The 22,638-nt window shown below is 39.2% G+C and overlaps 1 protein-coding gene across 4 annotated transcripts in view; it reads right to left on the bottom strand.

Moving 5' to 3' along the window:
- HSD17B12 (hydroxysteroid 17-beta dehydrogenase 12) overlaps positions 1-22,638 on the bottom strand; it is a 225,826-nt gene that overhangs the window by 51,414 nt on the left and 151,774 nt on the right. For all 4 annotated transcript variants that reach the window (XM_050955464.1, XM_050955463.1, XM_050955462.1 and 1 more), the window contains 2 exons: positions 8,264-8,374; positions 1,279-1,343 (listed from right to left, as the gene is read on the bottom strand). In XM_050955464.1, the coding sequence (XP_050811421.1) occupies positions 1,279-1,343; positions 8,264-8,374 (176 nt within the window). The remainder of the gene's footprint in view (positions 1-1,278; positions 1,344-8,263; positions 8,375-22,638) is intronic.

Here is a 22,638-nt window from a genome sequence, read left to right as displayed (position 1 = left end):
TAAAAGGGTAGGAAAAATTATGATTAAGAAAATCTGCAATTGCTTCCAGTGTTAAAGAAACAACTAAGAAGAATAAAGTACCACAACTGTTTTACTGGATTATTTTTCCCTGTTTATGAATTCTATTAATGTGAACCATGCATATATATATATATATCACTGTTGTGACACACTTCCTTATACACCTCTACCTCGATATAATGCTGTCCTTGGGAGCCAAAAAATCCTACAGCATTATAGGTGAAACCGTATTATATCTGAACTTGCTTTGATCCACTGGAGTGCGCAGTCCCCCCTTGGAGCACTGCTTTACCGCGTTATATCCAAATTTGTGTTATATCAGGTGCGTTATATTGAGGTAGCGGTGTACTATCACCTACTTGTACACTTGCTAGTTGGGCAAATTCTGGCTTCCTGGACCTGCTGACCGCTGAACAACATTAAATCACGATTGTTTTTAATATATTACAGACTTTTAAATGGCTATCATTTGCCTATATATTGCTTAGTCTTTTAATTCACTTGCTGACAAGTTTTTTAGTCATTAGATGAAGATACAACACTTTTAACGAACTGAAGATTTTCAAGCTTATTTAACCGTGAACCCAAAAGAATGAATATGTCCATTAACCTGTTTGAGTTATCAGACTATGAGAATGGAACGCAGAATTGACAAATTTCTAAAAAGATATGTGTATTTTGAAGCATGAAATTTTGCATTTCAGTTTTGTTCATCAAGTTCAAATTTAGTACTCACTGAAGTATGAACCCTAGCAATTTGAAAAACAGTATTTAAAGCTCTTATAAAAACTCATGTCCACACAAGTCTAACATCTGCAAATATTCTGTATTTTTTCACATGGATCACTCGCTTTCACTGCCTTCACTCACTTTTTTAAAAACCAAGTAAAAGAGTGCAAAAAAGAGTAACATTCAGTTGAGATTATACTCAATAGCCATGAAATTCAGATATGGATCCCATAGCAACTGTAGCTCAGTTACATTTTTCACATGTAATTGCAAATGGATACGTGCAATTTTTTTGTTCCAGAAGAACAAAAAATATGCAAGTATCTAAAAAAGGCTAAGCTTCTATCATTTCTTTGAATTTCCCAATCTTGTGTGCATAAGTCTGTTAGCCTTGAAGTTGTATTTCTTATAACTACATCCAGGCTACCCCATTTAACAAGCATTCCATTCTGCACAGAAATCTAATACAAGTATACTATTCAGGTAAGAAAACCGCAGAAGAGTTAAGTTAAACATGGCAACACTTACATTATCCAGGTCTGGAACATCAAGAAAATATTCAGGGTAAGTGTATGAAATTCCCACATTGTTGACTGAAACAAAAATCAACAAGTTTTACTTGTTTCTGCTGATTGTCATTCCAATTCTGAAGTTTTGATGACTTGCAATAAGCAGTCTCATTTCAAAGTTAACAACGTGACATTCAGATGTTTTATAACTGTGTGTCCTTTATGCCCTTGTGGCATGTCACATTTTCTACATTGTACACACACTCACATATACTAGTGGACAGTATGAGGGTGAACACATAAGACACTTAAATTTAATTTTTGGAATTCTTTTTGACCATATAAATGGTAATTGTCATCTTTCACATGTCCTACCGGATTTCTCCTAAGCTTTATAGTACAACACAGGAAACATTCCTGTAAAGTGAGGGGTTATTCCCAATGTATAGCTTTCCCCTTTTTAAATTTGCAGTTTGCATAGTTAGACCATTTTGCATCTAAAACAAGTTAGCCTCAACATGCTATGCACAAGACAGTTTGCGTTGGACCACGTGAACCAGAGACTGAGGCAAGCACTCAATCTACTGCCACTAAATCATAGTCAAATGCCCTCTCTTCACATAACGCTCTCAGTTTGTAGACCTCATCCACCTTCACATGTTGAGCCTTCCATTCCCAAGTTACAATCAACCACTCTCCAGTGCTTTAATGCAGTTTAAGGTTAATTTATTGGGATCAGAAGCAGGTAAGCAAACTTAATGTTTAAATATAAGCTAATCACTGTAATTCTCACTCAATTTCTATTTTTAAATACAGGGAGGAGAGAAGCAGCCCTTGAACTAGTCCATTAGAGTGCATGAAGACAAGGAACAGCTGGTAACCCAGCACCCTCTATAAGGAATGCAGTACAAACACTTAGGCAAAACTCACAACTAATTGTAGAAGATATCATTATTCTTTACTTTTTAAAATGTCATTAAAAGAATATTCCCAATTATTTTTAACTTGCATTTTAATCCTTCTCATCCCAAAGACCCTTCTCCTGGACAGAACTGTACCAAGTGTGCAGAGGTACAATTGTGTAACTCACGTGAATTAAATGAAAAGCCAAGGGACACATCCCAGTCCCTGGCAACATCCTACATGAAATCTGTTTACAGTTTTTGAAAGACTAAACGTGCCAGTTTCCCCACTGCCTTTAGGAGAGGCCTACTTCCCTCCCCACCCCAAACATCTGCAACAAGCTCTCCAGATTACAAGTTGTTCATAGGCCATCACCGTGGTTCTGCTCAGTCTTGTAATTTCTGTGAAGAAAAAAAACAGCGCACACACAATTTGTAGCAGAAGGGAGCCCCAGAAAGTGAAACACATTGAAATGGACAAAATTAAAACCACTCCTAAATCAGCAATTGCTGTGTTAGGACAGTAGATGGCAGCAGTAACCAACACGAGCAGCAACCTGCAAGCTCATTGAAGGCACTGTGTCAAAGAGCTTCAATAGCTTGGGGGTGGGGGGGGGGGGAGCACGAATAGGAATGCAGGAGAAATCTCATTAATAACCATCTTAGTACATTAAGCAGTGCATGTTTTTGACAAATCTTATCTGCCTTATGAAAGGGTTTGTGTTTTGCTTTCTCTGTCTATTCAAAGGCTCATTACACGGGGATTCACCATAGTAAACTGTTCCACAAGTTGTTTTCACATTCTTCAGATCTGTGGAATCTCCCCCCATTGGCAGCATTTAAAATGAACAGAGAATCTGTTAATTGTTTAAACCTAATTTTTGAATGTAATACTTCAGCGTTGTTCTTCGAGGGCTAGTCTACACAAGCAATGCTAAAGCACTGCTGTGCAGCGCTTTAACGTGGCTTGTGTGGTCGCGGCAGAGCACTGGGAGATAGCTCTCCCGGCGCACTAAAAACACCCACCTCCACGAGGGGCATAGCTCCCAGTGCTGGGGCACTGTCTACACTGGCGCTTTACAGCGCTGAAACTTGCTGCGCTCAGGGGGGGTGTTTTTTCACACCCCATAGCAGTGGTTGTAGGTTGTAGTGCTGTAAATTGCCAGTGTAGACAAACCCAGATATGAAGCCAATATTCATATTCTAGTAGTCTAAACACTAACAAATCATGGAAAACTTCTAATCCCACTCAAACAATGCTGCTTCTGTCTTATATATTTTCAATTCTGACTTTATGATGAAAGACAGCAACATGAAAACAGAATCTTTGTTTCATGTACATTTATTTGTTGTTGACCTCACTAACAAGCCAACACTTCAGTTCAAACTCAGGGTTCAAACTCAGGCTCAAGCCTAAACCCCCTTCTGTCTACGTACAAACCCAGGATCCTGAGGCCTCACGGAGGTGGAGGGCCTGAGCCTGCGTCAAACCACAACTTCGGGTTCAAACTCTATTGCTTTGCAGTATAAATGCAGCCCCACTGATATCTTGGCAGACTCCCAGGGCACAAGTATCCCACATTTCCACACACACCAACTTTCCTTGTCCTCTGGACAAAATTTTTTCCCACACTGCAACATGAACAAAGGGCTAGAGTGGCCACATTCTGGGAGGGCACTGAAAGTCTGGGATATGGTGGCTAGACTTGGGCATACATAATGCAGTGTAGACACTGGAGTCCCAGGTTGGGACCCACAGTTCAATAATTCCTAACCTGGAGTTTACAAATGAATGCAGACACGCAAGCCTCCTAGGTTAACACACCCAGAGTCTGCTAACTTGAATTCCACTAACTCTTGGGCTTACATTTCAATATAGACATACCCACTAAAGTCAATCTATAGACACACCATAGTCAGTTGCTATGGATCTAACATTTTACATTTCTATAGTGCCTTCCATCCATAGGATCCTAAAGTACTGTACTATTAACATATTAATAGCATTGTTGAAATGCATTCACCTTTGGGGTTGGAGTTTATGCAGGAGAAGGGAAACTTTCTGGCCAAAGATACCGAGGCAAATGTTTTTATGAGAAGTGTCATGGGATCTTTGTCTCAGTTGCATGGACAGCAAAAGGTTGCATTTTAAAATAGTGTCTGAAAAATCATTTCAATATCAAGGATATTAAAAATATGTGGAGGAAACTGACAGAAGATTAGTTATAAGCAGAGGTTATTAAACTTCATTCCAAGATGGTCTCAAGTACACCTCTCCTATTCAAGATTTCCGAACCCCTTTACAGCAACTACTTACCCATGTAAATTTTTTTATAAGAATCCTAAAAATACATTACCTGGAAATGAGGAGAAATAAACATCCTCCAGACCATTAGCAAGTGTTCTGCATATCCCAATTATGTGTACATTGCAATAAACCCCCCGTCACTGGCCCATGTCAGCTGACTCGGGCTCTCAAGGCTCAGACTATGGGGCTACAAAACTGCAGTGCAGACATTTGGGCTTGGGCTGGTGCCTGGGCATTAGGACCCTGTGATGGGGGAGGGTCCCAGAGCCCAGGCTTCCGTGCAAGTGTCTACACTGCAATTTTATAGCCCTGCAGCCTGAGCCCAAGTTAGCTGATCGGGGCCAGTCATGGGTATTTTACTGCAATGTAGACACCCTCAGAGGCACAGAAGTTTTAACAAGCAGTGTTAGTAGTAGCGGGGGGGACGCGGGGGAAGCACACATTTTTTTGCAACCCGTCGTCCTACATATAACAAAGCTTTGGCCACCGTTATCAGCCTTTTTATGAGGAGGGAACAACTCATGGCAGAGTGAAAAGTTAGGGACATGATTTTTCTGAAAAATTAACTCATAAGTAAGTGTGTGTTAGGGAGATATTTAAATTTCCGTATCTTCCCTCTACTCAACCTTTTACTGAAGAATGGAGCCCAGCTATATAATCTTTTCAATTTTAGCAATCCATTTCCATTTCCAGGGCTATCTGCAAGGGAAAAACTAGAAACCAACTTTAAAAATGCAATTGTCCTTTATGGAGCTCAAAGCCTGGCTCTGCTAGCAAAAAGGGTGGTCAGGAATTCATCTGCGAAATGTATGCAAGCAAAACTAGTTCTAAACTGATGGTGATTTTATAAAGATTTCCATGAAACATGAGTATAGCAAATCACTTGATGGAACTAACACTTAATTTTGGGCATCTGATGTACAGAGTACCACCTCATCCACAGGAATGATCATGGGCATCAACACAGAACTTGAGGAATTTTCCTGACTTGTCTGCCTGGTCCATTTTTGTGAGCAGGAAATAGAGGGAAGTTTACAAGAAACCTTGCCAGTCATGCCCTTGGCTTTGCATTCACCTGGTCACACTCAGTTCAGTACTGGAACTGGTGGTGGTAGGAGTGCAGTCCTTATCACTGCAGCTCTCTCATTAATACATTTTGTAGCCATCTTAAAATTAACTAAAATTTTGTTTAAAATAAAATTGAAACCAGATGGAAAGTGACAGAAAATTGTGTATTAACCTAAAAAGTTGAGTCTGCTGACCTGGACAGTGTCTCAAGTTTGTCAAACTTCATTTAAGACGCCCACTATTTAAAGTGGTACAAGGAAAATCTCTCATCTCTGCCTATTTAACATATTGAACATGTGCTAACTGCAGCAAAGTCACTGACAGATGCTGTTTTGAACACACAGCAAAAATTATGCAAACTCTAGCCTTTACATGTGGGTGAGAAGTAACTTCCAAATAAAAAGGAGTTTACAAGGATTTTAATCCGTAAAAGCTTTAGTACGAAGTTGTGCTATGACTTTGCAATCACAGAGGTCTTGATTCTGCCCAGTGTAGATGCAGATTATTGTGTGTATATAAATGAAAGGTTAAAAGTAATCAGGACCTAGTGCAAAGAACCTTAGCCTGCCATAGTGAGTACTGAGCTGCCACTAAGTTACTCCTGCATATCAGCCCAAGCGAGGCTTGGTTAGGGGTCTCACTTAAACTCATGTCTTCTCAGACACCCATATGGACAGTATTGGCAGAAGATTGAACATAGACCTTGGACAGCAATTAATGCCACAGAAATATACAATGCTGCTTTGCATCTTTAAAACAAAATTGATGTTCTAGCAATCAGTAAAATACTGCCTTTACGGATTACCCATAATCTGAATCTGTAAATTGCCAGTTTTAAAGGGACAATGGGTTATCACATCATCTGGGAAAAAAAGAATTGCCCTGGTAGGTGCTGGTGCCCTCTTAAAGGCACACACTTTACAACTGCCAATAGACAGTTTAAGCAGCTCAAGAACCTTGCAACATTTGCAATGGATACCATAGAGCTAGCACAGACCACTGCAATTTGAGGCTACAGAAATCCAGGATTACCTAAGCCTAAGAAATATTATTGATTTTTTTCTTAAATGCAAAACTATTCCATATGCATTTGTTCTGGTTTAGGAAGAAATTTGGTTTTATAGATCAAGTTGGGGAGCAGGAGTCAGAACTCCTTTGTTCTAATCCCAGCTGCCACTGTACCCTAAAACACTCTGGACATTTTGAATACATTCTTAATTTACCTCACATGAGTGTTGTAAAATGGTGTTATCTTTTTGAGAGCTTCAGATGACAGATTTGTGAGATCTCAAGCCACTGTTCACATTTATGGGTTCTCATCCCCATAATGGAGAGCTGCAGAAATGCACTGTGAGAAAGGTGCATAGGAATATATATACACACACAGGGAAATTCAGTATAAATATATAATTTCAAGAAAATCCCTTTACTGAATTGTCTGAATCTAAAGTAAGTCTTCTTATATTGAGGAAACTCTGCAGGTTCTTGAGCTTAAGAACTGGTTTGAATTACCTATTGATTTTAGGTTCAGTGAAGCAAACAGAACAATCACCTTGTCTTCTCCCACCCTTTCGATGAGAAAATGCCAAGACTACTGCAGCATCTTCAAGATACTGTATGGTACCCAAAGGAGAAGTGCAATAGGCTGAACAACAGAGCTAACCAATATGACCAGAACATAGTCAAACCTGAACCTCCTGAAGCAGGAAGTCAATGACTTGATGTTATACCCTAGCTACTAAGCTTTAACAGCTCTGTAACTAAAAGTTAAAATCGTACCCACAGGATTCAACTGCTACTCTACACACAATGAACAGAAGAAACTAACCATTTGGTTTCATTAGAGCTGGAGTTTATGAATAAATGCAGCAGTATTTTCAGTGCTGATGTGTGATCACAAATGCATCATTTCTCCCGAGTCCTACTGAAGGTATTTATATAACAAAAGTGTGTTATGAGTATAAAAAAAGTAAGATCGTAGCCTGACTTTAATGACTCATTTGCCCCCTTATGTCTTATGAAAACTAAAGTTAGGCAGGTTGAAGTTAGCTGGCTTCTATTACAGCTTCATGATGTAAACTGGAGGGTTGTGAGAAGTAATCAGAAGGCAAGGAGAAGATATCAGCCCCTTTGGTTAAGGCCGGAGAGGATCAAATATTACTCATCATCATGGGTAGTTCTGTCCTGGGAAGATCTTATCCACCCAACAGAGACATGAGGGGGCAGAAGCTTGTGTTTGGTTTTTTGTTTTAATACAAACTTCTACCCCCTACCTCCTCCACTTTGACAACTTCTGTAGTTTAAAAATTGAATTGAACTGGGCATTTAGGTTCATAATCTTGGTATCTGGTTACCCTCCAAGCTGCTACTAGGTCAGATAGATGAGTATTTAAAGTATTAAAGGCACAGAGCCGAAGATGAGCCTTTAGTAATATGAATAAAAATAAAGCATCCAAAAATGCATCATCAGAAGCACCCTGATTCAGGGAAGAACTTAAGCACAGGAGTAAGTGCTCTCCTGAATAGGGATGCTTTTAGGAATCAGGGCCATAATAAGAAATATCTAGAATGCAGTCACTTCATTTTTTTCAGCTCAGTCATATCCACAGCCTTTGCAGGCTGGTTTCAATAAACTTTAATACTGGAGCAGAGGGGAGCAAACTAATAGGTACATCAAGACAAAAATCTCCAGCATGTAAAAATCTAGAAATAGGTCAGATACAAACCTAAAACACCAATCTCAAGGCCTTCCAGTCCTGCTTTAATTCTACTGTAAATATCTTCTCTCTCACCGAAGTCAGCAGCAATAATTTTTGTTTCCACTTTGAATTTCTCTTCTGAAAAATAACAAAAAACAAACAAACCAAAAAAGTTGAATATAGTTAAGTTAAAGGACTTGGCCATTCCAATTTTTAAAATACAAAGGATACTTAAGTCATTATGGTTTAAGACAAACTACTATACTGTTAGTTCAAAACACTGTTATACAGTGTCACATTCATTTATGCAGGGCAAGTGTTTTACTGTTAGGCTGTTTTGATTTATGCATAAACTTTCAGAGTACTATTAAAATCTTCCAACTCTTTAAAGATACATTCAACTAGTACTCTCTCACAACAAGAGCTCGAAAGATTCAGCACCTTCTGTTCATGAGGGTCCAGGGAGTTCTCAAATTACACAGGTTAATACAGACTACACAAAATCCAAAAGTTAAAAGCAAATTTCGAGTATGTGTTACATGATGAGTGTTGAAGTACAGTGAGATCAGGGACCACTGTACTTCAAATATTTATGCAGTTTAAGTGGCTCACTAACATTGGCAAAAGACTATTGGTGCAGAAGGTGCTGCAGCTTAAGTGTGCACAGATTCCTGTTGCCCTACATCTCCACCCCTACCCCTGACTTTTTTGATGTTTAAGAAACCAAGGAGCCAGAAGAGCACAGAAGAAAGGAAGTAGGAAAAAAGGTACAACTACAGGTTACACAAGGCCAACAAAATCATTCAACATAGTATCACTTCCACTCTTGCAGCATGGTGGAACAAATTACATTGTTATAATTTCTGACATTTTATTCAAGATTTAAGGATAAAATATCTCTGTAGCCTAATTCTCTTTCCATCAAGTTAAATTAATTATGTTAAATTAAAATCAGCACAATGCCACCTTGGACATCAGCAAAACAAAAGGTGGTGACCAAAATAGTCTAAATTAGATGAAAAAAGTACTATTTTAGTGTTCCTTCAGTAATTTATGCACATTTTAAAGAATGGTTGCAGAAAATTTGTTTTAAATCATTCATAAAAATGGTGCCAATTTAAGTGGAAAAGAATCATTCACAAAAAGAGCAGAAGCAGCCACATTCCCATGATGCTCTCTTCCATTCAAGAAAAAAACAACAGCTCCCATGATTCTGTTGTCCATTCATGCAGAATCATGAATCTACTGCACTCAATGGTTTGCTTGCAGCTTTTTTTTTTTCTAATAACCCTAATGGCAGATACAACTATTTTTTCCCCCTCTTCATCTTTCATGAACAGCTGCATTGTTTAAAAATCCCCAGGGAGATGTTGCTATGTAAAATGACGACGTAAACAGCATTAAGCCCCTACTGCAGCAGCAGTCTTGTGATCGCGTCAGAAGAAAATCAAGTTCACCTTCCCCTTTCTCAGTAAAAAGATATTGAAGAGATTCTATTTTTGAACACATCTGTTTGAATGTTAAAAACATACACAGGTGAAATCCTACAGGACAGTGAATTAGAGGGAACAAATGAATCAGATGTAGACAAATGGATTGGGTGGATGAAGCAGCAAAACAGGACATTACTGCACACGTACAGTCTTTATTGTTTTACAGTATTTTCAGCAATTTTCATTGCCACTAAGGGCTCTATTAAATGCACATTATTTAAACAAGCCAGACATCACCACTAATGACTCACTTTTTACATTCCTCAAAGTATTTTTCATTAGGTTTTGTTTAGCAGTTAAGGCTGTCAATTAATCGCAGTTAACTCATGCGATTAACTCAAAAAATTTAATCACGATTTAAAAAAAAATCAATCATGATTAATTGCACTTATAACAATAGAATACCAATTGACATTTATTAAATATTTTTGGATTTTCAATATTGATTTCAGTTGCAACACAGAATACAAAGTGCACAGTGCTCACTTTATATTATGATTTTTTATTACAAATATATGCACTATAAAATGATAAAAGAAATAGTATTTTTCAATTCACCTCATACAAGTAATGAAGTGCAATCTCTGTATCATGAAAGTGTAACTTACAAACGCAGAATTCTTTGATTACATAACAATACTCAAAAACAAAACAGTGTAAAACTTTAGAGCCTACAAGTCCACTCAGTCCTACTTCTTATTCTGCCAATCACTAAGATAAACAAGTTTGCTTATATAGCCGGCATTGCAATGTATTTACATGCCAGATATGCTAAACATCTGTATGCCCCTTCCATGTTTCAGCACCATTCCAGAAGACATGTTTCCATGCTGATGATGCTCGTTAAAAAAATAATGCATCAATTAAATTTGTGACTATAGTCCTTAGGGAGAGAATTGTATGTCTCCTGCTCTGTTTTACCTGCATTCTATATATATTTCATGTTAGAGCACTCTCGGATGATGACCCAGCACATGTTTGTTTTAAGAACGTTTTCATAGCAGATTTGACAAAAAGAAGGTACTGATGTGAGATTTCTAAAAATAGTTACAGCACTCAACCCAAAGTTTAAGAATCTGAAGTGCTGTCCAAAATCTGAGAGGGACAAGGTGTGGAGCATGCTATTAGAAGTCTTAAAACAGCAACACTGATGCGGAAACTACAGAATCCAAACCACCAAAAAAGAAAATTAACCTTCTGCTGGTGGCATCTGACTCAGATGATGAAAATGAACATGCATTAGTCTACACTGCTTTGGACTGTTATCAAGCAGAACTCATCATCAGCATGGACGCATGTCCTCTGGAATGGTGGTTGAAGCATGAAAGGACATACGAATCTTTAGCGCATCTGGCACGTAAATATCTTGCAACGCTAGCTACAACAGTGCCGTGTGAATGTTTGTCCTCGTTTTCAGGTGACACTGTAAACAAGAAACATGCAGCATTATCTCCTGCAAATTGTAACCAACTTTGTTTGTCTGAGTGATTAGCTGACCAAGTAGGAGGACTGATGGACTTGTGGGCTCTAAAGTTTTACATTGGTTTTATTTTTGAATACAGGGTTTTTTTGTATATAATTCTACATTTGTAAGTTCAACTTTCATGATAAAGAGATTGCACTACAGTACTTGTATGAGGTAAACTGAAAAATACAATTGTTTTGTTTTTTATAGTGCAAATATTTGCAATAAAAATAAATATAAAGTGAGCACTGTACACTTTGTATTTTGTGTTGTAACTGAAATTAATATATTTGAAAATGTAGTAAACATCCAAAAATATTTAAAATAAATTGTATTCTATTGTTGTTTAACAGCGTGATTAATCGCAATTAATTTTTTTAATTGCTTGATCGCCCTATTAGCAATACTTAGGGAGTCTTTTAAAAAAATGTTTATAAAAGCATACAAAGATACTGAATGACAAAACACGTAAGCAAAAAAGCTAAGACCTGATGCTGAATGGAGATAATTAAGTTCTATATCACTGATGGTAGCTTTTCCATGCAATCGGTCTTCAAAGCTTATGAAAATTAGCAAGTCCTTAAAGACATGGATTTAAAATGATTAAACTATGCAGCTATGAGTAATGTGTATCATCTTCTATAACGTGAAACAGGAAGTAAGGGAAGCCAGAAGAAGAAATACAATGAAAAATGAAAAACAGTAAAGTTAATATCTACAGTAAAAATGGCTTTAGTGTTGGAATTTATGTTCCGTTCAACAGGTATATTCAAGGTCACATCACTACCCAGCTCAAGACAAATATTTAAGATGGGGTCAGAAACGGTTCAAGGGTTTTATTTTATTTTCTCTTTTTCAACACTATCTTATTAAGATGGTATTACCTCTTCGAAGATGAATCAGTTAATACCCAGTAAGCCAGTTATACTTCATCAGCCCATCCACTAACAGCTTGTAACAAATACAGATGTTTCAAATAGTAGACCAGATTTCAAACAACACTAGTGGATTAACACAGGTAGCCCTGAATACTTCAATTCCTTAGGCAGTCCTCTATTGCACCACATCTCCTGAATCTCAACACATCCTCTCTCTACTTCCTCAATGATAACTACAATTAACTTTTCCACTTCACCCCTACTGGTGCAACCTTGGTTTATATTTGGTCACCTCACATCTTAAGGATAGTAGCTTCTTGTTGGTTGCCCTCCACATCTCTCACCCCTCTGAATTGTCCAGGCTATTGAAAAGCTGATGCCAAAATCTTCCTCTGATCATCACCAATCCTCCTGAAACTCGTACACTGGCTTCTAATTTGCTACCGCACTAAGTTCAGGCTGCTTCTTTGCTCCTTCCAGGTTCTTCACAACTTCAACCTTACCCATCTCAGCTCTCTTCATCTACCCCCAGTACCTGCCTCATTTGCCTTTTTATGCTATCCACCCCATGACTAGACAAGTCTGAAATTACAGATACCGAGTACTTTCCCTCAAGACTCTTCCTACATTATTCCCCACAGTGATGGTGGTGGTGGCTGGGTGTTTAAATAAACATGCTTGTATTTAAGGATGTAAATATCGGTTTAAAAAGGTAACCGGTTAAACTATTAAAATTATATCATTTAATCGATTAACTGAGGTTGCTCCAGCCAGCCTGGAGAGGCTAGGGCTGGGGCCAGGGTCCCACCAAACCGGGGTTCCGCTGGCTGGCCAGCCAGTCTGGTACAGCCAGAGATGTGGTCTCTCTGGCCAGCCCAACGCAGCTGGGACTACTTCGGCCAGCCATACTCCGGCCAGCACAGGGCCTCCGGGGTTAATGGTAAGCCTAATGCTTACCAGTTAACCTTTTACATCCCTACTTGTATCCTTAGAATGTTAGCTCTCTGGACGTTCTTGACAAAATCTTATACCAAGGTCCCAATAATTTCTCTACCTAAACAGATGTTCTTACCCTTAAGCAGCTCCTCCAACCCAGCCAAATTTCATGGTGATTAAACCATTAGTGAAGTCACAAAAACTGACTAGAGGCTTCATTTGCCATGAAGCACCAAGGTACAAAATGTACTAGTGAATGAATCTGTGAACAGCCTGCACCAAAAACTAAATTAATCCCTTTTGCAATGGTCCCTCAATTCCGTTTTAGGACCTATAATTCCATGTTTACTTCCAAACAACTTGTATCTTGTTTATTGTAAATCTTGAAGCATTTGCTCTGTAGACTATCAATATTATTTCCACAGACAACTATAACCTCCAAAAAATATTTAACCGTAGTATAAGAGTTTTTAACTGTTAACTACTTTATAATGTTACTATAGGAAAAGGCAAATAAATACACAATCAACATGGGTCATATCTTCCAAAGTGCAATTTTGCATGAATCTTACTTGGATATCCACAAACAACATGAAAGTTCAGGTCTAGTTTATCTCCAGGTATTACAGCATTCCATGATTTTTGGCATTTCGCCACATTCCTATTATGCATATTATCTCAAGGTTCTCTTCCATTGCTACACAAACTAATTCAACTATTTCTGCTTGTAAGTTTTTTGCACTGGGACAGATATTTGTAGTTTCTTTTTAGTGTGTTCAAATATATTTAACTATTTTCCCACATACTTCATTGTAGACTGCACCTATGTGCTGCTCTCAATCTGTCCCTCTTCCAAAGGAGTTAAAATTGGAGGAATTTTTTTAAACCAGATACAGAATTTCCTTTTTAATATCCCTACCAATCTCTGTCTACTCCAAGGACTCTTCAACACCTATCGGCTTACCTACACCACACTTCCAACTCGTAGTTTTAATAGCTCTCCAAAACGTTGACGATCTTCATATTAGAAGTTTGGTTCCACTTCTAAAGGTTGAGGCTGGAATGAATGGGCAAAGGGATTTGTCAAGAAGGACCCTCATCCCCTCTGGATAAGGTCTTCTTTTCCTAAGAAGTTTGCTGGTGCCTAAAAACTCACAACACTTTATTTACATCATCTTTTCATCCAGACATTTGACACTGAAGGTCCTGTCATCTACCTAGGCCTGCTCAGGGCTGTAGGAGAATTTTAAAGAAAGCTACAAATGTTACTGTTGTCTTGTCCTCTTTCTCTACACCTCTAATTTGTCAGTTGCATTAGTCTGCTGTGTTATATTAAACTAGAGTGACCAGACAGCAAGTGTGAAAAATCGGGTCAGAGGGTGGGGGGTAATAGGAGCTTATATAAGAAAAAGCCCCAAATATTGGGACTCTCTCTATAAAATCGGGACATCTGGTCACCCTATATTAAACCTAGACTGTAAACTCTCTGGAGGGGAAGAGATTGTTTTTGCACAGTGCCCAACAAACCCAATCCTTGATTGGAGCACCAAGGAGCTAGTGAAATGCAATCCCCCTACCCCAAATTAAACATTCTTCCTAATGATTACATTTAGCTGCCAGGGCTTCTTTCACCCCAGGCAGCAAGTCACCAAATGACTGTCAGTCACAGCATACTAACCTTAGGAAGTAAATTGAGAGTACTTCCTGATCCCAACCACAAGAGCAAGCTCTTCTTTTTTGCATTAGAAATACTGCTATGAAACATTTAAAGTCTGTGCCCACTTCTTTGGCTACCAGACAGCTTATTGTCTAAGCCATGAAAGCTACACACAAAACATTAATTTCTGAACCACTTAGTAAAAGAACTGATTTAGGGGAAATGGAAAAACATCCCAAACATCTGCTATCTCAATATAACAAAATGGGATTCAAACTTTTTTTTAAAATCAATAATCAGTTCTGTAGACCACTTATTGCTTTAAAGAAACTACACAAACAAACACAGCCAAGTATTTTAATTAAGAGATACCATCTAGTGTCTGGCTATGGTGCAATACACTCCCACATGGCTTAGTGCCAGCTGTGGAATAGCAATGCTAATGCTGCTGCCCTAATTGAAGATGCAGACTAAAGCACATTAATTTGGCTAGTCCATGTAATAGCAGGTATGCTAGCATTTCTACCAAGACGCCTACCAAGTTACAGATGTTTCCATACAACTCTACAGCGCAGTACTGGTAACCTAAGGAATAAACAGAAGTTGAAATAAATTATAGTTGATAGAACAGTTCAGTCTGTGCTTGTTTTGCAACAGAAGGCTCCATGTAGGGATGTCATACTGTATCAATTTCAGCACATAATATATAATGAGATGCCTGGGTAAGATTTAAGAAAGAGCTTGCTATGTTAAATTTAGAAGGTAAATATATTTTGGTCAAGTACCAGAAAATATTTCTGGTTTCATTTTATACCAGCGGAATTCACTGTATACACAGCATTGCCGTATATACAGCACTAGCTAAACATATCACCTAAATAGATAACTTTAAAGACAGTTTGCATCAAAAGACTAACAACTATTTTTCAACACAGGCTAAACAAGTGAGAAAGATTATGGTATGTCTACACTTGGAGCTACGGGTGTGATTCCCAGCTCATAGAGACACATTCATGCTAGCTCTCAGCAAGCTAGTGTGCTAAAAATAGCAACATAGCCAGGGTTGGATGGGCAGCAGAGAGCAGCAGCACAAGCTAGCCACACTAAGTACAAATCTACCTGAACACCACTGCTCACAGCTGCCCATGTTACAGTAGTATTTTGAGCACGCTAGCTTGATGCGTGCTAGGGCAAGCATGTCTATTCAGCTAGGAATCAGACCCCCAGCTCCAAGTTTACACATACCCTCAGTATTAACATGAGCAGCAGAACAATTATTCAGAAATGTGTGTAAAGAGGTCAGAAGCTTTCTGCAATTGTCTGTGTAACTAGTTATTTAGAACAATACCTTTTGAAAGCTGAAGTTAGATTTTTATTAATTTCTCACATACCCCTCAATCTTCAAATAAATATGTTAGAATAAAATGTATTTCTAAGTCACAAGGCTCTTGAGCACTCTTGGGAGTCTGAGTTGTTATAACGTGCATGTGAACAGTACTTGTATGCCATTTTCTTATTTTTTTAAAAAAAATTTATACTTGACTGTTTGCTATCCCCAAAATTCCATTACATTAACGTGTCAGTTATGGACATATATTTTTGAAAACTAGCCTTTAAAGTCTCAGATCAGCAAAAAGGCAAGGATTTCATAGTAAATTCTAGACTAATGAACATATGTAATACCTTGTATCGAAAAGGCTTTACAAACAATAAACCAATTCTTGTGCCCCAGATTGTAAACTTTCATAAAAATAAAAATGCTTAGCCCTTATAATTACAAAGATAAGTGGAAATATAAAGTGTAAATTGATAAAGTTTGCCTGCAAGAGTCTACAAATAGCCTGTAACAATAGCTCCACACATGAACTTTCTCTATTCATCCCAATGCCTGTTAAGTCATCATCATGCTTCAAAGTAAAGTGTCACCACAGTTATTTTAGCTGATCAAAGCATACAAGAATCATATTACAAAGATCTGCACAATCTGATCCAAGCCTCATTGGCATTTGAAGTGCCCTGAGTATGGTCTATAGTTAGAGGCTAGGAATATTCCACTATTTCCCCTTCCATTCCCATTTAATCTCACGGATGTTGTAAATATGACCAAAAAATTGTGCCTACCTACCTAGTAAGAATTGTCTGGTGTTAGTGACTTTTCCAAATACAGACCCACTTAAAAACATAAAATTTTGCATATATAAATTTGCATATACTCACATAGGTGGCTTAGGGAAATACTTCAGCTCTTTTATAAGTAGTCTTTTCAGGAAGATTACAGCTTCCAGCTCATCACCATTTGGTGGATTGTGATGGACAATGTTACAAATTTCCCTCTCCCCCCCACCCAACATAATTTTAACTGCCCCTCTAAGGTGTTTTTAGCTATCACATTGCTACTTCCAGATAGCTTCCTCATGCTAATTAATGTCTATTTTTAGTTTGATTACGTCTGAAAGGGCACATCACATCATATGCCCTTTAATTATTCCTTCTTACCTTTTGTACTATTGTCTGCTTGGTAGACTGTATAACACCGTATGTGCATATAAAACCAGAATTCAAAAGCAATTATTATTTTCATTAAAATGGACACCATCAACTTGAAAAAAAATCCTCTGTCTGAAAATTTGGTACCTACCAGTGTTATAAGTAACATCTATGATTAACAAAAGATGGTGTTCAGCATACCTGGTGTATTTGATTTTGAGTCAATTTCTGAATCTCTGAAAAATCAGTTAGCAAGGAGAACGCTCCCTGAAAAGGCCTTTAGAAACAAAGGAGAAGGTACTTATATTTTAAGGAATTGTTTAAGCAGTATACTCTTTTTTTCCTAATTAGAAAAACAAATAAAACTAGTCCATGGGGTAGATCAACTCATCTAGATATCTGCCTAGTTTTACAACAGGCTTCATGAAAAGCACTAGCAAAGTCAGTACAAACTAAAATGTCATACAATGACTTGTTTTATACTGCTCTATATACTATGCACTGAAATGTAAGTACAATATTTATATTCCAATTGATTTATTTTACAATTATATGGTAAAAATAAGTAAGCAAGCAAGTAGTTTTTAAGTGAGGTGAAACTTATGGTATGCAAAACAAATCAGATTCCTGAAAGGGGTACAGTGGTCTGAAAAGGTTGAAAGCCACATCAATTAAAAAAAGTTACTCAATTTCATGAGATTGAAGTTGAAAGTTTCCTTTTAAAAAAAAACAAACAAAAACTTACACCATGTTTGGAAAGGTTGATTTTATTTTTTGAAGCTATTCAACAAACATTTGCTAAGCCCCATACCATACTGTATCAGAAACTAGGTGGTGTGCCTATTAAACTAAAAAAAAAAAATGCACCTTTGGAACATCTTAATTGCTAGGGTACCCTCAAAGATATAGTAGCTATTTTCCTGAAAGTTTCAATATAGAAACCATTTTTTCAGAGCTAGAATTTAACAGCAATGCTTTGTTAGTCTTCTATAACTAGCACTACATAACAATTGTGCAAGGCCAGCAAATAGAAAGCATCATTTTAATTTGGATATTTTTGTTAAAGTGCACAGCACATTAAGTGAAAATGGATGATAGTGTAGCTATATATTTATGCTTTTATACAAGCCAACTCAATGCAAAGAGATTTAGACTTTAGTTATTTACCACTTGCTGTTTGTTTACAAATAATGCTTTTCCTAGGCCTCAGTGACCTTCACATCTACAACCGGAAAGGGAAGAAAGGAAAGTTTCCCATGCAACCATTGAAGGGTCCAGGCACCCCAAAACACTCATCTACCTAACTTTAACATCAAACCAATCAGCAGAAGATAAGTGCAGGATCTGCCCAGCTTTTCTCTTTGCTCCCTAACAAGATTGGCTTCAACTGCTCCAGCACGTTCTGTGGCAGCAGGTTAGGCGGAACCAGTAAGATGATTAGTGGATGTGCGGATACATTCACCAGCCACCAAAACAGCCTAGCCCATACCAGTGCTATCATGATGTGATCTGCATCCTTCCTCTGCTTCCTCAAAGCCCTGAGTATCACAGGCATGAGCAGAAAGGCATACAGTAATTTTGGAGTCCATGGGATGAGGAAGCACCTGTCAGAGTGGGTTCATGCACCTCCGTAGCAAAATGTTAAACATATGCTGTGATACGTTGCAAATAGGCCTAACTTTTGGAAACCCCCACCCACGAAAGATGTTGTGGAGGACTTGAGTCTTTGAGGAACTAATCATGATTTTCAGAAAAATCTCTGCTGAGTTGAGTATCAGAGGGGTAGCCGTGTTAGTCTGGATCTGTAAAAGCAGCAAAGAGTCCTGTGGCACCTTATAGACTAACAGACGTTTTGGAGCACGAGCTTTCGTGGGTGAATACCCACTTCCTCAGATGCATGTAGTGGAAATTTCCAGGGGCAGGTATATATATGCAGGCAAGCTAGAGATAATGAGGTAGTTCAGTCAGGGAGGATGAGGCTCTGTTCCAGCAGTTGAGGTGTGAAAACCAAGGGAGGAGAAACTGGTTCTGTAGTTGGCAAGCCATTCACAGTCTTTGTTTAATTCTGAGCTGATGGTGTCAGATTTGCAGATGAACTGAAGCTCAGCAGTTTCTCTTTGAAGTCTCGTCCTGAAGTTTTTTTTGCTGCAGGATGGCACCTTAATGTCTGCTATAGTGTGGCCAGGGAGGATGAAGTATTCTCCTACGGGTTTTTGTATATTGCCATTCCTAATATCTGATTTGTGTCCGTTTATCCTTTTCTGTAGCAACTGTCCAGTTTGGCCGATGTACATAGCAGAGGGGCATTGCTTGCATATGATGGCATATATTACATTGGTGGACGTGCAGGTGAAAGCACCGGTGATGATATGGCTGATCTGGTTAGGTCCTGTGATGGTGTCGCTGGTGTAGATATGTGGGCAGAGTTGGCATCGAGGTTTGTTGCATGGATTGGTTCCTGAGCTAGAGTTACTATGGTGCAGTGTGCAGTTACTGCTGAGAATATGTTTCAGGTTGCCTGTGGGCGAGGACTGGCCTGCCACCCAAGGCCTGTGAAAGTGTGGGATCATTGTCCAGGATGGGTTGTAGGTCCCTGATGATGTGTTGGAGAGGTTTTAGCTGAGGACTGTATGTGATGGCCAGTGGAGTCCTGTTGGTTTCTTTCTTGGGTTTGTCTTGCAGTAGGAGGCTTCTGGGTACACGTCTGGCTCTGTTGATCTGCTTCCTTATTTCCTCATGCGGGTATTGTAGTTTTGAGAATGTTTGGTGGAGATTTTGTAGGTGTTGGTCTCTGTCTGAGGGGTTAGAGCAGATGCGGTTGTACCTCAGTGCTTGGTGGTAGACAATGGATCGTGTGATGTGCCCGGGATGGAAGCTGGAGGCATGAAGGTAGGCATAGCGGTCGGTAGGTTTTCGATATAGGGTGGTGGTAATGTGACCATCACTTATTTGCACCGTGGTGTCTAGGAAGTGGACCTTCCGTGTAGATTGGTCCAGGCTGAGGTTGATGGTGGGGTGGAAGCTGTTGAAATCGTGGTGGAATTTTTCCAGAGACTCCTTCCCATGGGTCCAGATGATGACGATGTCATCAATGTAGCATAGGTAGAGAAGGGGCGTGAGTGGACAAGAGCTGAGGAAGCGTTGCTCCAGGTCAGCCATAAAAATAAAATATTGGCATATTGTGGGGCCATGCAGGTGCCCATAGCGGTGCCACTGATCTGGAGATATATATTGTCATCAAATTTGAAATAGTTGTGTGTGAGGATAAAGGCACAGAGCTCAGCAGCCAGTTGTGCTGTAGCATCATAAGGGATACTGTTCCTGACAGCCTGTATTCCATCTGTGTGTGGGATGTTTGTGTAGAGAGCTTCTACACCCATGGTGCCTAGGATGGTGTTTTCTGGAAGGTCACCAATGCATTGTAGTTTCCTCAGGAAATCAGCGGTGTCACGGAGACAGCTGGGAGTGCTGGTGGCATAGGGTCTGAGTAGAGAGTCCACATATCCAGACAGTCCTTCAGTGAGAGTGCCAATGCCCGAGATGATGGGGCGTCCAGGATTTCCGGGTTTGTGGATCTTGGGTAGTAGACAGAATAACCCTGGTCGGGGCTCTAAGGGTATGTTGATTTGTTCCGGTGTTAGTGTAGGGAATGTCCTGAGTAGATGGTGCAGTTTCTTAGTCTATTCCTCAGTGGGATCTGAGGGAAGTGGCCTGCAGAATTTGGTGTTGGAGAGTTGTCTGGCAGCCTCCTTTTGGTAGTCAGACCTGTTCATGATGACAACAGCACCTCCTTTATCAGCCTCTTTGATGATAATGTCTGGGTGGTTTCTGAGGCTGTGGATGGCATTGCGTTCTGCATGACTTAGGTTATGAGGCAAACGATGTTGTTTTTCCACAATTCTGCTGAGTTGGTTTTCCAGGATGTTCCATGGACCAGGTAGGTGGAGCGAAATTTGTGTAATGCGATAACGGACTCTGCAATCACAAAGATGTCTGGCTTCTTGACAGAGTGAAGAGGATCTTGACTTCCCCTGTCTATTGACATAGAGCATTCTTGAGATGTTATCTGTCAGCACTTGGATGGTTAAGCTCTCAAGAGACAGGAAAGCCTTGATGCTAGTCATATAACCTGAGCTCTACAATGTTTATAAATAGGATGGCCTCCTGAGAAGACCATATTCCTTGAATTTTCAGCTGGTCAAGAGGAGGATGGAGAAGTGCAAGTGGAGGCTTTCATCACTAAAGACTTAAGCCAGAGGCATCAAAAAGGGAACTCGGCTGCACTCTTTAAATAGCTTTCCCCAGGAATGTAATGAGTATAGGGTTTCTTGAGGAATCATGACCAGCAAATCCATGCTGTGCCTGTCCAGTAGATATGCTGGTTCAGGAAAGGCAGAAATAAAGATAAAGGTGGTAGAGTAGCATGGTATATTAATGATGAGGTAGATTGAAATGAAATCAGAAGTCATGGAATGGATAAAACAGAGTCTGAGTCAAAATTACTTTGAGGAAGAAAGCTACCAGACGCTTCCATGGGATAGTGCTTGGGGTCTGCCACAGACCCCCAGGCTCCAATTTGGATCTGGACAGAGAGTTGTGCGATTATGGGACACTAACTTCCCAGATATAGATTGAAGGACAAGTGCTACTAATAATAATAAGGCCCAGCTTTCCTGGATGTATTAGCTGACAGAGTCCTTCAAACAGTTGCCGAACCTACAAGAGGTGATGGTATTTTAGATTTTGTATGGGTGAGTAGTGAGGACCTCATAGGAAAGCTTATGGTAGGGGACAACCTTCAAGTATCATGAACTAATTCAGTTTAAACTAAATGGAAGGATAAATACAAATAAGTCTAACTGGGGTCCTTGATTTCAAAAAGGCAAACTTTAAAAAACAAAGGAATTAGTTAGGGAAGTGGACTGGACTGAAGAACTCAAGGATCTGAATGTGGAGAAGGCTTGGAATTGCTTTAAATCAAAGTTGTAAAAGTTATCTGAAGCCTGCATTCCAAGCAAGGGGAAAAATTCTGTAGGGAAGGGTGGTAGACCAACCTAGATGTGCAAGCATCTCAAACAGGTTATTAAGAGAAAGCAGAAAGCCTACAAGGAATGGAAGATGGGAAGGATCAGCAAGCAAAGCTACCTCGTGGAGGTCAGAAAGTGTACAGAATAAGTGAGAACAGCCTTTCAAGGGTAGCAGTGGGGGCAAAAACCTAACTGGCTTCAAGATTGAACTGGATAACTTTATGGAGGGGATGGTACAATGAAACTGCCTATGATGGCGTGTAACTGATCTGTGAATGCTAATAGCAGATATCCCCAACAGCTGGTGATGGCACACTAAATAGGGAGGGCTCTGAGTTACTACATAAAAATTATTTCCAGGGTGTCTGGCTGTTCGGTCTTGTCAAAATGTTCAGGGTCCAACTGATTGCATTATTTGGGGTCGGGAAAGAATTTCCCACCCCCAGGTCAGATTGGCAG

The sequence above is a fragment of the Gopherus flavomarginatus genome, chromosome 5, assembly GCF_025201925.1.
Source record: "Gopherus flavomarginatus isolate rGopFla2 chromosome 5, rGopFla2.mat.asm, whole genome shotgun sequence".
Classification (NCBI taxonomy): Eukaryota; Metazoa; Chordata; order Testudines; family Testudinidae; genus Gopherus; species Gopherus flavomarginatus.
The sequence above is the reverse complement of the archived record's forward strand: the minus strand, read 5'-3'. Positions and strand labels throughout refer to the sequence as shown.